A 17,628-nucleotide genomic window follows, 5' to 3' on the forward strand; every position below is an offset into this window, starting at 1 on the left:
CTGGCCTAGTCATAGCAGTGGAAGGGTGATTTTTTCCCAGTTTGGAGATCTGTGATATCCTATGAATGTAGTTGGGCTGATTAGTCATTTTGCGCATGACCCAAAGCCAGGGGGAGCTGCAGCTAGTGAGGAGGATTGCCAGAGGATACAGCAAGATATAGATAGGCTGGAGACTTGGGTGGAAAAATGGCAGATGGAACTTCATACGGACAAATGCGAGGTGATGCATTTTGGAAGATCAAATGCAGGAGAGAAGTATACAACAAATGGCAGAACTCTTAGTAGAATCAACGTATGGAAGGATCCAGGCATGCATGTGCACAGTTCCCTGAAGTTGGCAACACAATTGGATAAATGTAGCTAAGAAGACATATGGTGGCATGCTTACCTTCATTGGTCAGGGCATAGAGTACTAAAATTGGCAAGTCATATTGCAGCTGTATAGAACTTTAGTTAGGCCACATTTGGGGTGTTGCGTGCGGCTCTGGTTGCCACGCTATCAGAAGGATGTGGAGGGTTTGGAGAGGGAACAGAAATTGTACACCAGGATGTTGCCTGGTTTGGAGAGCATTAGCTAGGAGGACAGATTGGACAAATTTGAACATTGAAGGAAGAGGTGTGGCCCAATACATGTTTACAAAATAACGAGAGGCGTTGAGGATTCAAGTACAGGAGCAGAGATGTCTCGCTGCAATTGTACAGGGCCTCAGTGAGACCACATGTGGAGTATGCGTGCAGTTTTGGTCTCCGTATCTGAGGAGGGATGTTCTGGCTATGGAGGAAATGCAACTAAGATATACCAGTCTGATTCCTGGGATGGCATGACTGACATACTGAAGATAAGTTGGGTTGGTTAGGACTATATTCACTTGAGTTGAGAAGAATGAGGGGTGTTCTCATAGAACCCTTTAAAGGTCTAGCAGGATTAGACAGAGTAAACGCAGGAAAAATATTCCTGATGACCAGGGAGTCCAGAACCAGAGGTCACAGTCTAAGGATACCAGGTAGGCCGTTTAGTACTGAGGGGAGAAATTTATTCACCCAAAGGGTGGTGAGTCTGTGGAACTCTCTGCCACAGAAAGCAGTTAAGAAGGTTTTCGAGGAGTTAGATGGAGCTCTTTAGGCTAAAGGGATCATAGAGTATGGGGAGAAAGCGGGAGCAGTGTACTGAGTTGGATGATCAGCCATGATCATATCAAACGGCAGAGCAGGCTTGAATAGCCTACTCCTGTTTTTGGTGTTCCTGGCTTACACTTCCCTTATGCCCAACTGTCTGCTGTTGGCTCCCTGAAGGGATATTTTGTCATGTTAATCACTTATGTACATTAAGGTAGCATTTGACCAATCTGGCATCAAGAAGCCCTGACAAAACTGAAGTCAGCGGGAATCAGGGAAGGCTCCACTGGTTGGACTCATAACTAACACAAAGGAAAATGGTTGTGGTCATTGGAGATTTCTGCAGGAGTTTTCAGATTAACCATCCTAAATTACTTTGTCAATGCATCACTTTCCATAGAGAAGCCAGATGTAGGGATAACTTTGCAAACAAAATGGGACTAGTTTAGTTTTGGAAACTTGGTCAGCATGAACGAGTTGGACTGAAGGGTCTGTTTCTGTGCTGTATGACCCCCACAGTTGATCAGATAGCATGGATATTTGGAATCGTTTCTCCCCATGGTAGAAATGTCAATTACTAGGGGACATAGGTTTAAGGTGAAAGGGATTAGTTTTAAAAGAGATGTGAGAGGCAGGTGTTTTTTAACACAGTGGGTGTTAAGTGCCTGGAATGTGTTGGTCATGGTGGATGTGAAGGCAGACACAATAGCAATGTTTGAGAAGCATCTTGACAGATATCAGGAGGAGGAGACTGGAGGGAAAGAGACTGTGTGGAAGCAAAAGGTCGTTAGTTTAGAAAGGCTTTTTGTGTCAACGCAGCCTTAGTGAGCTGAAGGGACTGTTCTTATGCTTAACTGTTCTCGGTTCTTAAGCTGCTGAAAGTTGTTTGTGAACTGGCGAATGAAAATTCAGTTGTTTCATAAATACATACAAAAGCACTGACAACTTCCGTTAGGGAGGCTAAATCTGTGGCTGATAGTTAGTTCTTGAGTGTACCCAACATTTTGTAACTTGCTTGGGATGAGCTTTGGATTGTATTCGGAGTCTGAATTTATTGCAACGGTGTTCACCAGTCAGGACTTGGACAAAAAGGCATGTAGTCCAAATTACCCAGACAACTGCTTTAAGGAAATAGTGCCATACATATTCTGTGGAACCTTTCTACAATTTCATGACACCACCTTGGCAATAATTCATACATCAGTACTTTCTGGTAGCAACTGCAGGGGAATGACTAACAAAGATATTTAAATAAAATTTATCCATGCACTTGACATTTTGTTTGCTATGTCTACGTTATGTGGTGTCTTAGTAACTGCTTCCCCAAGGTATTTATTTTTCGAGAAATCCAGTGATTATATATTCAGGAATCCATCCAAAGTAGCTTTTTCAATTTTTAAACAGCAAAAAAATGCATAAGTTTTCCTGGCAGTCTCAGAGTCTATACATCCAAGTGTTGTCTTTCCTTAGCAGTCTAAAGGGATTTCTGTCTGGAGTTGGAGATAGCAAGAGCTGCAGATGCTGGAGTCAGAGATAACATAGTGTGGAGCTGTAGGAACACAGCAGACCAGGCAGCATCAGAGGAGCAGGAAAGTTGACATTTCCCTGACCCTACACTCATCCCTGGAATGTCTGGATAACAAGGATACCTACATCAGGCTCCTACGTATTGACTAGAGTTCTGCCTTCAACACCATAATTCCAAACAAACTCATCTCTGAACTCCAAGATCTGGGTCTCAGTTCCCCACCTCTGCAACTGGATCCTCCACTTCCTGACCCATAGAGCGCGATCAGTAACAACAGGCAACAGCACCTCCTCCACCATAACCCTCAACACCGCGCACTCAGCCCCCTACTATACACCCCGTACACTCATGACTGTGTGGCCAAATTCTGCCCCAGTTCCACTTACAAGTTTGCTGATGACACCACCGTTGTAGGGCGGATCTCAAACAACAATGAGATAGAATACATGAAAGAGATTGTTGTCTTTACACCTTGCCTGTAAGCAACCAATCTTTTCATCAACATCAGGAAAATGAAGAAGCTGCTTATTGACTCAGGAAGTGGAGTGGAGGGCACATCTCTATCTGCAACAGTGATGCTGAGGTGGAGATGGTCATGAGCGCCAAGTTCCTGGGAGTGATGATAACCAACAACCTGTCCTGGTCCACTCGTGTTGACACCACAGTCAAGAAAGCACATCAACATTTCTACTTCCTCGGGAGGCTAAGGAAATTTGCCACAAGGATACATACCAATTTTTATTCATGCACAATAGAGAGCATCTTATGTGGATGCATCACAGTGTGGTATGGCAACTGCTGTTCCCAAGACCACAAGAAACTGCAGAGAATTGTGAACACAGCCCGGTCCATCACAGCCTTCCACCCATTGACTCCATCTGTACTTCCCACTGCCTCAGGAAAGCGACCAACATAATCAAAGACCCCTCCTACCCCAGTTATACTCTCTTCCACCCTTTTCCATCAGGCAGAAGGATATAAAAGTTTGAATACAGGTATAAACAGATTCAAGAATAGCTTCTCGCCCGCTGTTATCAGACTTTTGCAACAGACCTCTCAAATGTTAATGTTGATCTCACTCTGTCTGCACCTTCTCTGCAGCTGTAACACTTTATTCTGCACTCTGTATGGTATGATCTGCCTGTATGGCACACAAAACACCACTTTTCACTGTACCTTGGTACATTTGAAGCAATAAATCAAACTCAAACCCACATCTTTCCTTGCCTGGAAAATTCCCCCTGTATTTTAATCTAAAATAGGTCAATGTATTTTCAGACATAAAGCTCAGGTAACACCACAAAGTGAAGTGCTTATTGCTGATACTCGGAGTTTACTGTATCTCTCACACATCAAGTTTAATTTGAACATAAATGTTTTGCACTGCTTAAACTAATATTTAATATCAGAAATGTATTGTTACTCAGGACTACAACATTTGTAGTTATTGAAGTTTGCCAGTTACCGGTACAGGAGGTTCTCCATTGATCCGTTTATACTTGTTGGCCAAGATGATATTGATGAGGCCTTCTGTCATGTATTGTTCAGAGCCATTAACTTCACAGCAACTTGATAAATTGACTGTTGTTACAAACCAGAATTAGGTAGATGTAAATTTTGAACGTGCAGGTATCTGACAAAAAAAAAATCCTGCTTTTTGCATCTGCAGTTTGGACTATTATTCCATTGGCTTCAGGATTGTGGTGATCACAATGTCACTGGGAGCTTTTCCCTTCAAAAATCCTCATTCAACATCATCAATTCTGTATTTAATCTGCCAAGTACTGGGATGATAGAATGTGATTATGCTGTTGGAGTTGCAATAAAACTAGACCCAAACACTCATTTTGTACTAGTTTATATTCACTGATCTTTTCTCCTTTCTTTAGGCAAACCTGTAATGATAATAACGGAATACATGGAGAATGGATCTCTCGACTCATTTCTGAGGGTAGGGCCTGTTATTTAATTAATACTCTGGTAACTTGTTATTATTGAAATGGCGACGATTCGCCCAAAGGAGAGACTCTGCCTAGGTACTTCTAACAGATGGAGGTGAATTGTTATGAGCACTTTTATTTCTAGATTAGTTTGCTCGTCAAGAACGACGTTTGGATGTATATACACAATGCTCTCCCTTCTGCCTAGTTGCTTTCCTGAATGCTGAATGCATTATCACATGTTGATATCATTGCAAATTATTAAAATGCATTATTGCAAGTGGTGACATTATCTGGAATGCAATACAAAGTACATTCAGCCTATGCCCCTTCTGGCTTACATGGAAGTTAATTTCAGTCATATGATAATTGCCGCCTTGTAATTGTTCAGCAACAAGTTTGGATACCACCTTCAGTCTAATATTGCTTCAGGTTTCTTCATACATTCTGCTGCCTGGAAAAGGGGCACACTGACATCAGGCAGCCTGGTTTCACAATGACTTTAGGTTATGAGTATCGCTGTACAACAATGCTACATACTCTGTCCAGATTAATAATCCTATTCTATTTTTTCCACCATCTTGAATCATTCGTCAGTTTTTTGCCACCTCTGGCTTTTCACTTCTTTGCCACTGGTCTTAATAGGAGAAGTACAGTGTTTAAACTGTCCTGTTTGAAATTCGAATGAAGTGGCTTTATGGAAAAAGAAAATTTCAGCAGATTTTAGATAGACATTGTAAAAAAAAACCCATTTTGCTCCAACTACCAAATGCTGACTGTAAAATAGGAGAGTGTAAGCTTTCTAACACCAAAAGGAGATTTGAAGCATCACAATCCAGATACGAGACCCATGTACTTTTTAATGGGGAAACATCAGGGAAACCAAGTGGAGGCTTGGGGACTGCTTTGCGGAACACCTACGCTTGGTTCGCACTAAACAACTGCACCTCCCAGTCGCGAACCATTTCAACTCTCTCTCCCATTCCTCAGACGACATGTCCATCCTGGGCCTCCTGCAGTGCCACAGCAATGCCACCCGAAGGTTGCAGGAACAGCAACTCATATTCCGCTTGGGAACCCTGCAGCCCAATGGTATCAATGTGGACTTCACAAGCTTCAAAATCTCCCCTCCCCTGACCGCATCCCAAAACCAGCCCAGCTCATCCCCGCCTCCCTAGCTTGTCTTCCTCCCACCTATCCCCTCCTCCCACCTCAAGCCCCACCCCCATCTCCTACGTACTAACCTCATCCCGCTCCCTTGACCTGTCTGTCCTCCCTGGACTGACCTATCTCCTCCCTAACTCCCCACCTACACTCACCTTTACTGGCTCCATCCCCACCTCTTTGACCTGTCTGTCTCCTTTCCACCTATCCTCTCCTCTATCCATCTTCTATCCGCCTCCCCCTCTCTCCCTATTTATTTCAGAACCCCTTTCCCCTCCCCCATTTCTGAAGAAGGCTCTAGGCCGGAAATGTCAGCCTTCCTGCTCCTTTGATGCTGCTTGGCCTGTTGTGTTCATCCAGCTCTACACCTTGTTATCTCTACTTTTTAATGGTACTGACTGTTAGGCTCAGATCCAATTGGGAGATCTCGTCAGTGAATTTGGATGACCATCTACATTAGCTGAATTCATAACATTGGGCACCTAGAGCAATACTGAATTTAATAATATTATTCCAGTAAATTCAGGGGTACTATATAAGGTGTGAGACTTAACCTCTCAGTTTAGGAGTGATGGGAATCCCAGAGAGAATAGTCAAGGTCACTGATCTAAACTAGCAGAGGGTTTAGGAATTGGTTGATGGGGCATCCAAGCTCGTTGCCCGATCAAGTCTTATTTTTTTCATTTGGGGGAGATGAGGGACTTCCTGGATTCTTGATGTACCTCAGCTGATAGGCAGGCTGCTGCTTGAATTGAAAGAATTTCAGACATCAAGAAAGAATGGACCTACTCCATTTTGGAAGATGATGCAGGAAGCCAAGTTGGCTATTTTAAGACGTAAAGACAGGATTGCAATTTAAATAATGGAACGTATTAATTTTAAATAACTCAAGACCATGTGCTTTTGAAATTTACTTAGTATAATTCAGAACAATTTCATATTATAAGATTTTGCATTATTAGCTGTGTATTGATTACAAAATCAATAATTTATTCGTGAATGAGAAATTGATCATTGGCTCCTTGTGCTACCAACTATGCAAGTGCTTCACCCCTTTCATTTACATGGTAATGCACAAAGGAAAGATAAATAATTTGACAGCGATGAAACTGATTTCTGGCACTCAAATGACTGCTTGATTCAGTTCAGAGTGGGGGCAAGGGCATGAGACCTTTAGATCTGGTAGCTGCTGCAATTTCCATAGCTCAGCTGGATCATTTCATTAGACGACAAGACATTACTCTCAAGTTTCACTTGGTTCAGCTAAATGATTTTGAATGAGAGTTCCCAGTGATGCCTGTTGTGAAGGTTCACAATCAATGATTTTGCAGACTTTTTTTTTGCATATGCAATGTTTTGCATATACAGATGTCAGAATGGTGATAGGTTTCTAATAAAAATGGTGGGTATTATACACAGTTTATGAAAAACATGATGTGACGATGAAAAACGGTTTACCTCCGAGGTATCGTTAATCACTGGGAATAAGAATCACTAATTTTTAATTACACTTAATAGTGCTACAAAAGTGATAATTAAATCATAAGGAACTTGACCTATCTTCTCTTGACCACCCCCTTTTCAAGGAGAATTAGTCAGTTGCCAACAAATGCTGTTCGTGTCAGCATAGGGCAGTTAGATCAATTGGCTGGATGGCTAGTTTGTGATGCAGAGTGATGCCAGCAGCTTGGGTTCAATTCCTGCACCTTCTCAACCTCTCCCCTTGCCTGAGGTGTGGTGATCCTCCTGTAAAACCACTGTGAGTGGTCTCTCCCTGATGAGAGAGCAGCAGTCCTGATGAAAGGTCCCAACCCAAAACATCAACTTTCCTGCTCCTCTGATGCTGCCTGACCTGCTGTGTTCCTCCAGCTCCACACTGTATCAACTCCAACTTCCAGCATCTGCAGCTCTCGTTATCTCCCAGCGCTATGGTCTGTCAGGACTGTGGCAACTCAATTTTTACCTTCTTACCGACAAGGTATTCAGCGAATAAATGAAAAGAATAAGTCAGCAAAATGCCAGTTGTATCTGCCTGTGAAGTTAACTATATCTTGGCTGGTCTAATCATCCATTCTAAAGGATATAAAAGTGCCTCTTGTGGTGCAGTAGCAACCTTTGAGCCAGGAGGCCCAGGTTCAAGTCCCACCTGCTCCAGAGATGCGTGTAATAACATCTGAATCAGATTGTGTAGGAAATATCTGAAGTACAAGAACTCAAACTAAGACTTGAGAATTCAGCATATCGAATATTACCTGATAGCTTTTGTGTGTATAACATTGCAATGCATTATTTGTTTATTCCCAGCAGTGCAGATTTCTTTTTGAGCCTCCTTGATTTGTTATCTGAGCGCTCATTGATTATGAAAGAAGGAAAATCAGTCAAATTATAATGAAGTTCTGTTAAGGCCATTTCTCATACTATAAGCAGAAAGGGACATCCATCAAATTATTCAGTTTGACCACTACATTAAAGTGAAGTGATTTCATGTACTCCAAATAGCTATATGAAAAATGGAGCTGGAGAAGGAGAGGTCTGGAGGGCACCAAATTTTGTTTAAGAGAGGGCTTCTGTAAAAGCTGGTGAAACAGAGGAGTTTGAAAACAGGATTCCAGAAAGCAGACTTCACGTGACATAAGACGTGACTGACGAGAGTCATATCGAGAGACCAAGTTTACACAACAGGCTACAGTTACAAAAAAAATTGGAAATTGGGAGTTTAATTGAAATTACCATCTGCAGCACTGTTTAATTTTTACCATTATCAAAGATCAATATTTGATTTTCTTCAACTGAACTTTAATAGCTCGGACTTTCCATAAGCCCAAAATTGTTTCAAACAAAAAGGAAAAACACCAGCTCAAATTGGCTGCAGTGATTCTCTGACCATAGGTGGCAACATAACCAACATTCGGTCTGAACTGAAAATAATATACATCAAAATGACTGAAACCAGTCACTCAGATCTGTATCCACTGCTCGATTTACAATCTTCTGGAAGTTTCACATACTGGGATGATAGTGGCCTGAAGATTATCCAGCTTAAGAAAATGATCAGACTGGATGTAAGAATACACAGGAACCAGATTTTCAGCAAAGAGGGTGCAAGCTAGAGAGAGAAGGAAATAGATTTCTGGCTGAAGTCTTGAAAGGTTTGCTCCTTCTCTCTCTTGGATTCTCTCAAACTCTCAAAACATCAATTTGGAATAATATGCATTTGTGGAGAACTCAAAAGGGATCAACAAATTTTGATACTGTGGAATGTTAAAAAAAAGCATCAAAAGTAAACAATTGTGGCCTCATGCTAAAATCTAACACATCAAGAACCCCAAGAAATTCTTAATACTATATTAATGCTATTTCATCATAGACTCTGAGTCATTCAGCACAGAAGCAGACCCTTTCGTCCAAGTTGTCCATGCCAACACACTGCAGCAACATGGAACTGCGCCAAGAGGAGGAGGAATACCTCTTCCAAGTGTTCAAGGATAATGGATATCCAAAGAATTGGGTCAGGAGATGCCTACAGGCACAGCATCAGAAAGATTCTACACGCCCTGACACACTCATCACACTACCCTACATTAGGAACACGTCAGAACTCACCACAAGACTTCTACGACCACTGGGCATCAGAGTGGCATACAAACCCACATCAACCCTATGACAGGTGCTCACCCGAACTAAAGACCCACTCCCCGCAATGGACAGGACCAATATCATCTACAAGATCCCCTGCAGAGACTGCGAGAAACACTACATCGGACAAACAGGAAGGAAACTAACAACAAGAGTACATGAACACCAACTGGCTACAAAAAGACATGACCAATACTCACTCATCTCAATCCACATCGACAAGGAGAACCACAACTTCGACTGGGACAACACCAAGATCCTGGGACAGGCTAGGCAGAGACAAGCACAAGAATTGCTGGAAGCATGGCACTCCACGAAGCAGGCTATTAATAAACACATTGAACTCGACCTCATATACATTCCACTACGGAGGAAACCCGGAAGTGAGGCAATCCATCGCAACTCACCCCAGAGTTTAAAAACCAGGCGGGAAAACACACCGACGCTTCATCAGAGGCTGCACGGAGGATGTTACCAAGCACGGTAACAAAACGTCTGCGGAACAACAAACCAGCTCGGCGAGCCAACCTAAATTAGTCCCATTTGCCTGTGTTTGGCCCATATCCCTCTAAACTTTTCCTTTTCCTGTACCTGTCCAAATGTCTTTTAAATGTTGCAACTGTACATGTATTCTTGATTTTTCTTTTTGGACCAGATATTCTGCCATTTTCAAACTTTTTACATCTTTTTGATGTTGCATTTTATTATTTTTCTTGATCGTAGTAAGTAATAAAATTCCTCTTTCAGTCAAGAAAACCTGCTCCTTAATTTTGACCAGGCTTCATGTGTTTTGTGTGTGTTACAGCTACTAGCTGAAAAGAACTAAACATCTTTGTCGCAGCCATCAATGGGGTTGAAAAGAGGGAGTGGCCAGCAAAGCCCTCATTACCTGGCTTTAAAAAGGATACATGTAAATTACAGCCAACGTGGTAAAATTACGTTGCCTAATTCGAGCCAACTGCAAGGTTCCTAGAATGCATTGGTAATGCTCATTCCACCCAGTTTCATTTTTTTCCCGAAAATTAACAGAAGCAATTAATAGCTGAAAGATTCTGCCACAAATTAGTTTCCTTCCCCTCCCAAACCCTATCTTGAAAATGGACTGCTGTGCAAGACTTTATTCCCTGAGAGATTCGCTTTATGGTTTTGCAGCAATCTTCCATTCTGTTTAAACTGAAACTCCTGTTATAAATAGATGTGATGTGAGATTCTCTCAGGATATAATGGGAAGTCAGCTCAGAGCTGATTGGAGAAAAACTCCTGTTGTTTTCACGTCTGTAGACATTCATTGTACAAACTATGTCTATATTTAACGCAGCTTTAATGTGGATTTATTCCTTTCTCTCAGGATTGCTACTTAATAGAGCAATCAAATTGATAATGATATTTTATATTTATATTTAGAAGCGTGATGGACAATTCACGGTCATCCAGCTTGTTGGAATGCTCAGAGGAATTGCCTCAGGAATGAAATATCTTTCAGACATGAACTACATACATCGGGACCTTGCAGCAAGGAACATTCTCGTGAATGGCAATTTTGTCTGCAAGGTCTCAGATTTTGGGTTGTCAAGAGTTCTGGAGGATGACCCAGAGGCTGCCTATACAACCAGGGTGAGTGGACACATCAAACAGCATTCACTGGCACTTCAACACTACATTTACGAATAGTGCTAGCCCCGGCTTAGTGATAATCACTCTCACTTGGAAGATGCTGGGTTCAACCCCCACCACTGAGAATCAAAATCTTGATTGCCTCTTCCAATGAAGTAGTGAAGGCGACTGTGTAGTGTACTTGGAATAAAAATGATAAATGGTGAGCTCTGTCATCAACAGTCCCACGCTGTCAGCACTCTTAAAAATAGGAATGAGAGAGCAGTATTAGAGAGCTAGAAACACTATGTTAGACAATAAAATGCAAATTAAATGTTTACAGAAATTTCTGAGTGTTCAAAATAGTCATTCTTTGGTAACATAGAAATGGAGATGCAGCAGACTTCAAGGAAGGGCAGTCTGGTTAAATAGAGCAGCCTCAAGAATGTAGTATAGACATCCAAAACCTCAAGGCTTCAGGGTAGGCAAAATCCATGGGAGTGGAATAGCACTGGCATGAGACCATGAGAGCAGGAGCTATTGTATAAAACAGGCTACAAAAATCGATGGTGCCTTCTTTAACAGAGGATGTTGAACAGAAAGCCCCATCTTCCCTCTCAATTGGTCATAAAGGCAATACAAGAACAATAAAGAATTTTAGGTTGCCCCAAGGTTGTGAAAGGTGTTACATAAATGCAAGTCCTCTCTCTCTGTCTTTCATTTGAACTTCCTCCCTGCGAAGTCTCTAAAATTACCTTCAGTTTGGAAGCTATAATATCTGAATTGGCCTGGTCATCTCAATAGCTGTCTGCCTAGTTTTAGTAATCAAAAAAAAAAATACCCATGAGACTTGTGGTCAATCTGGAGTTTGGAGCTAAGAATCTCCAATTAATAACAAACTTTTTATAAATATTTAATTCTTGGAACTTTTAATTATTCATATCTAGTAAACTGATGTGGACACAGAATCAGAGAAGCTTACAGCAGGGAAGGATGTCATTCTGCTGACTGTACCCAGAAACTGATTAGTTGAAAGAGCTGTCCAGTTTAGCCTCATGCCCCATGTGTCAAGTTGCCTTTGAAAGGACATGTGGAATACGGTTGCCAACTCAAAGTGAAGCTGTTCCAGGTTTTGTTTTCCCTCTCCGAATGCAGAGGCATAACTGATTGATTGATCCTTCACTGAGTGGTGCAAGAAATGTACGTATTCCACCACTGTCCACCTTTTAAGCTGAAACGGAAGCAACAGCAGGAACACAGCAGCAGTGTTGCATACCTGAGGTCATTCCGTTCACATTACTTATTCTATGAGTTATCTTAGTCAACCAAACAAAGAACAATAGGGAGTTTCATTCAGTTACTTGTCAGATCACGTCACCCTTTAGCGCACACAGCTTCTGTTCTGCCTACGTCACATGCTTTAGCGAGGAAATAGCTGGCTGGTTTAAACTCCTTTATTTTGCAAACCCTTTTCCTCCTGTCAGGCATCAACGAGAGAGACTGGTTCATTTAGTGTGAAAGCCTTTGCACATTTTGTTGTAAAAGTAGCAAGATGCTTCTGACTTCCTCAGAATCAGATTCTTTCAACTACTATGGAACCTGCTTCCATCACTCCTTCAATGGGCAAATCTCACAATCGTTTTTCTAGATTTTTTGATAATTGTCTTATCAGAGTTCTCATTACTGATGAATTTGTCACACAAAACAGTTCCCCCCTCCTTCTATCAAAATCTCTCATTTTCATAATCTGTTAGTACATAGACAAGGTTAAGATCAAACTCAAGTAGAGGAATCCACCTTCAGCAATCTTTCCATGTAACCGAAGGCTCTCAGCCCCTTGTAACATCCTGGTAAGTGTTCTTTCCAAGATCTTGGTATCATTTCCAAAAGATGGAGTGCCCAGAATCGTACACAGCACTTCAGATGAGGCTACAGAGATTTACAAAGGCTTAACTTAATTTCCTTGTTTTTAATGTAGACAAAGCCCCCACTAATAATTCAAAACACCGAATTCATCCTCTTAACTGCTTTAGCACCATTTCTTCACCGCCACTCAGTCAATATCCAAGATTTCCCTGTCTAATTATGAAATTATATGCACACACAGATAATCATTTTACATTTATCTTTCTTTGCTTGTAAATTTAGTGACTGTGTCTTAAACTCATGCTTGCATGTGCCTTTAGGGAGGAAAGATCCCCATCCGATGGACAGCCCCAGAAGCTATTGCCTACCGCAAGTTCACTTCAGCCAGTGACGTATGGAGCTATGGGATTGTTATGTGGGAAGTTATGTCATACGGAGAGAGGCCTTATTGGGAAATGTCCAATCAAGATGTAAGTAACAAAAAGCCATGATCTTGTTTCAACTTTGTACACACACATTGCTGCAAATTTTAAGTGTGAGACATTTGTAGCAATGTTGTAAAAGCATAAGAATGTCTATTGTACTCTAGGTTTGGTCTCTACCAACTTTCTGCCTTCCATCTCTGTGAAAGCATTGACATTTTGTGGAGATTCAGATTATGGTCTGGTCTTACACATCTGTCAGTTATTTACAGAGTGAACTTCAACAGTTTTGCATTCACAGGCCATTCAACTGAATGAGACATCACAACAAATTCTAATTTTATCTGCACCCAATGCCCATGTACCTTTTACAATGTTTCCAAGTTGGGAATCATCGACTGACATCTTTGATAGTTATCACTCTCGCTCATCAAGAGACACTGAAAGCAACTATAGCACCTTTATTACCATACGGACTGAGAAAACGAAATTCAATCTCTGAATGTATCAGGGACCTAGCCACAAAAACTCATTTAGACGTTTGTTTTGCTCTGGAGTACAGACCAGGAAAATACCACTTAGCTCATCAACCACCACTGTCACTTTATCTCCCAAGTAGGCAGACAGTTGGAAGGCAAAACCTCCAGTGACAGAAACCATTTTAAAACACCTCCCTAATATATTGTCATTGCAATCAAGTTATTGCATTTTAATCAGTGAGTCCCAAACAGTGGGTTGCATAACAAGTAGTAATTTTGAGTAAATGATTATTTCTAACGAGTTTACAAGTTGTATTCAGTCAAACGGAATCTTGTTACCAAATACCAAGAAAGCATAGATTACAAGCCTCCTCCATAAATTATGCATCATTTTATAGAGGAGAACCAAATAAGAGGGAACAGCTCAGACATGATCCCAAATGGCCTACTTGAGACCTGCAAAGTGGATTCCTAGAATAAACAACTAAATTCTGTTACAGAGAAGAAATTGAGATCCAGTGGGCCAACAGACTATTTTCATCCAAGCCATTTTCTTATCATTCTGTATACCTAACAACTGTTGCAATAATTAAACAACTGTCGACTAACAATGGTCACACTATTTTGGAATTAATTCAGGTTATAAACAAACGGATAAAACAAAATACTGCGAATGTTGGAAGTAAAAACTCAGCATCTCTGGAGAAATGTCAATGTTGGTTGACTATATCGTTCTCCATGGATACTACCAGACCTGAGTTTCTCCAGGACTTTCTATTTTTGCTTTATTCCAAAGAGAGAGTTTCCTCCAAAACTGTCACAATGATTTGCATAAACTGATCTATTTCTTCCTCTCAGTCCATGTTTGTAGAATAATTTGTGCACAACGTTCAAACTATTGCTGTCACTGATTGAGATGGTGTCAGTGCGTCATTGTTAGTTATTCTCTGAGAAGATCTATTTTAATTCATAATCCAGCTATTACCGTCATGATCCAGCAAAAATATATGCATTCCCCTGAATTACGATTGAAGGTTAATCTGAGCGCACTCACTGAAAGCTAACTGACTGTCCCTAAGTGTTGACTGGAATATTCAACACAGCTAATAGTTTCTTCAAAAATCAAAAAAAGTACCTCATGATTATTCATATCACACATTATTCAGGCCTGCTGTATTGCCTGTTAGTTTTGTTTAGCTCTATTTGTGGCCTATGAACCATGATCATTGAGCAGTTCATTGGCCATTACTGCAAGGTTTGTAAAATAATTTGTGAACAACGTTCAAACTATTGCTGTCACTGATTGAGATGGCATCATTGGTGACATTACTGCAAGCACCAGAGACCCTGTGGGTAACAAATGTTTCGTAAGTAAAAGCCAGGGTAAAACTGTTGCATTTTCTGCAGGTGATTAAAGCAATTGATGAAGGATATCGCTTGCCAGCACCAATGGATTGCCCTGCTGTCCTTCATCAGCTGATGCTAGACTGCTGGCAAAAAGCACGTGGAGACAGACCCAAGTTTGGTCAGATAGTGAACATTCTCGACAAGCTGATACGAAACCCCAGTTGCCTCAAAACTCTAGCCATTGATGCAGCTTGGTAAGATTTAATCAACGTTAAATGTATAAACACAAAGCCTAGCTTCGAAAGGCCAGATATATGATTAAAAGAAACTCACATTGAGATGCTAGGAAAGGTTTTCGGCTCCTATTCACCAGAATTTCTTTTCCTGTGTATATACAGGTCAGGCAATTCCTTACAAGATCCATGTACTCCAGACTCATCAGCTATTACTACAGTAGATGAATGGCTTGACGGTATCAAAATGGGCCAGTACAAGGAGAACTTTGCTTCAGCTGGTTATACCACACTGGATACTGTTGTGTACATAAACAGCAGGTACTGTATGAGTTGGTAAATTATTTTTATTTACTAGGATACTGAAAATGGTACTAAAAAGTACATTTGCACCATTTTTAATTTGCATGGGTCAGCATAGTCAACCTTTGATTTGATAACTAATTCCTGTTACATTATAACTTCCCGAATTTATTCCTTACTTCAGCCAGTCATACTGGGCACGATTACAAATGCAGTCCAGTGCAATTCCTTGCTTTAAGAAAGAAATGAAAACAAGTTTCAAAGGCTGCAAGAAATAAAGCGAGGGAATCAAAAACTGCTTCGCAAGGCGTTTTTGACTCGATTTAACCTGGCAAAAAGTTTAACTGCAAAAATGCAATTTTGTTCCAAACCCAAATAGGCCTGAGGGGGCAAACCTTTTGATTCAACACAGCTCTGTTACTATGAGCAGTTCTTTTCTCCCCATCTGATTTCTTTTTGCTCATCTGGAGATGAAGTTTTGAGATTAGTTGGTTAACCAGCTGCCAGAGAGAGTAACCAAGTCCTGGAACTGACATCTGGTCAACCAAAACATAATTTAAATTTCAATTGCCATCAGGCTTTATTCTGCCTTGACAATTAGCAAACATGTTTACCAAAACATGTTTCTCATTTCTTCATCGGAGAAAAAGTACTGTAAATTTGAACATTTTAATTACACATATCTCTGCTAATTTGTAATGAATATTCTGTGGATGAGCTCCTATTATTCACATTAAATGACTTCCCTTTGAAGAGATTTCGCTTGTTGGGTTCCAATTTGGCTGTACATTTTATTTAAGGCAAATATGTGCTTTCTGTGCTATTTTTAGTGTCCTTGATGAAAAAGTTTGAACTTTGTAGCAAAAAGAAATGCACATGACAGATCTTCTCCCTTAATTTTTCCGTAGTAACAGGCAGAGTGGTACACAGAACCACCTGCAATCTCTGCGGACATATTCTATGCCAACCTCTTTAATTAGTTCCCCTCTACATAGAGACCAAGAATAGCCGATTCCAAAGATATATTACATCCCAGAAGAATTTATTGCTTTGTAGAGATCAGTGAACAAATATACAAAAATGATAAGTGTTCCATGCCAAGACAATCTCTCGCCACTATATTTCTCATCACTGACTAGAATTCTTATCTCAAAGCCCTCATTTATTAAATTTGCCTCACCATACCTCATGCACTTTTACACTAAGAGGCTTTGCCTCGGCCCTATGTCCTGTTACTTCATTTTGCACCTTTTTTTTTTTAGGAATCACAGCTTGATTTAGTTGACCCCAACTTCAATCCCCTCCCCAACCTTATCATAGACATTGAAATGGTCTACAATGTAAACAAATAACATTTAAATGTTAAGTGCTATATATTGACTTTGGGAATTAATGTATCAACATTTTTGTTCTTCAGTGCCAAATTCTTGTTTCAACATGCCCAAATATTCAGAGTGAAGCGCGTGAGAGTTGGTATTGGCCTATCGGAATTAGCACATCGTTGGGAAAAACATGTAAAAAAAAAAATGATATTGCAGATTGTCTTAATATGTCACTCTAACTGATTCTTTCTGGCCAATATCTAGTGACCTCTGCAGAATTGGAGTGACAATAGTCGGACACCAGAAAAGGATCCTGTGGAGCATTCAGAACCTTCACACCATGGCCAACCAGATGCATGGAACACACATCCAAGTGTAACAGACTCCTTGCAACTAGGCATTGTGAGTTGGACTCTCAAAAAAAAAGAGAACCTACCAAATGCTTGGCTTCCTTCCTCTTGTTAACAGTTCCTTTATCACAGGTGAAAACAAAACAGCCTTTCTTGAGAACACACATGCACCATTCATACATCATGCGACGGTCATTCCATTGAAGAAAATATTCATTATTGGCACATTCCAGTCATACTATTTTTTGTGAAAGGAATAGATAAGAAAAATGTGAAGATGATAATCAAGGTTTAACAGAGCAAAGTATAGTTTCCAAATCAGAGATGTT

General features: G+C 40.7%; 1 protein-coding gene across 1 annotated transcript in view; it reads left to right on the plus strand.

Moving 5' to 3' along the window:
- Positions 1–17,347, plus strand: part of epha4b (eph receptor A4b) — a 270,004-nt gene extending 252,657 nt beyond the window's left edge. Inside the window, exons 13-18 of the mRNA XM_048604238.1 lie at positions 4,534–4,595; positions 10,789–10,998; positions 13,164–13,313; positions 15,152–15,345; positions 15,490–15,645; positions 17,214–17,347. Of these exons, the coding sequence (XP_048460195.1) occupies positions 4,534–4,595; positions 10,789–10,998; positions 13,164–13,313; positions 15,152–15,345; positions 15,490–15,645; positions 17,214–17,328 (887 nt within the window). The 3' untranslated portion in view covers positions 17,329–17,347. The remainder of the gene's footprint in view (positions 1–4,533; positions 4,596–10,788; positions 10,999–13,163; positions 13,314–15,151; positions 15,346–15,489; positions 15,646–17,213) is intronic.
- Positions 17,348–17,628: the final 281 nt, after the last annotated feature.

This window comes from Rhincodon typus, chromosome 13, assembly GCF_021869965.1.
Source record: "Rhincodon typus isolate 14 chromosome 13, sRhiTyp1.1, whole genome shotgun sequence".
Taxonomy (NCBI): Eukaryota; Metazoa; Chordata; class Chondrichthyes; order Orectolobiformes; family Rhincodontidae; genus Rhincodon; species Rhincodon typus.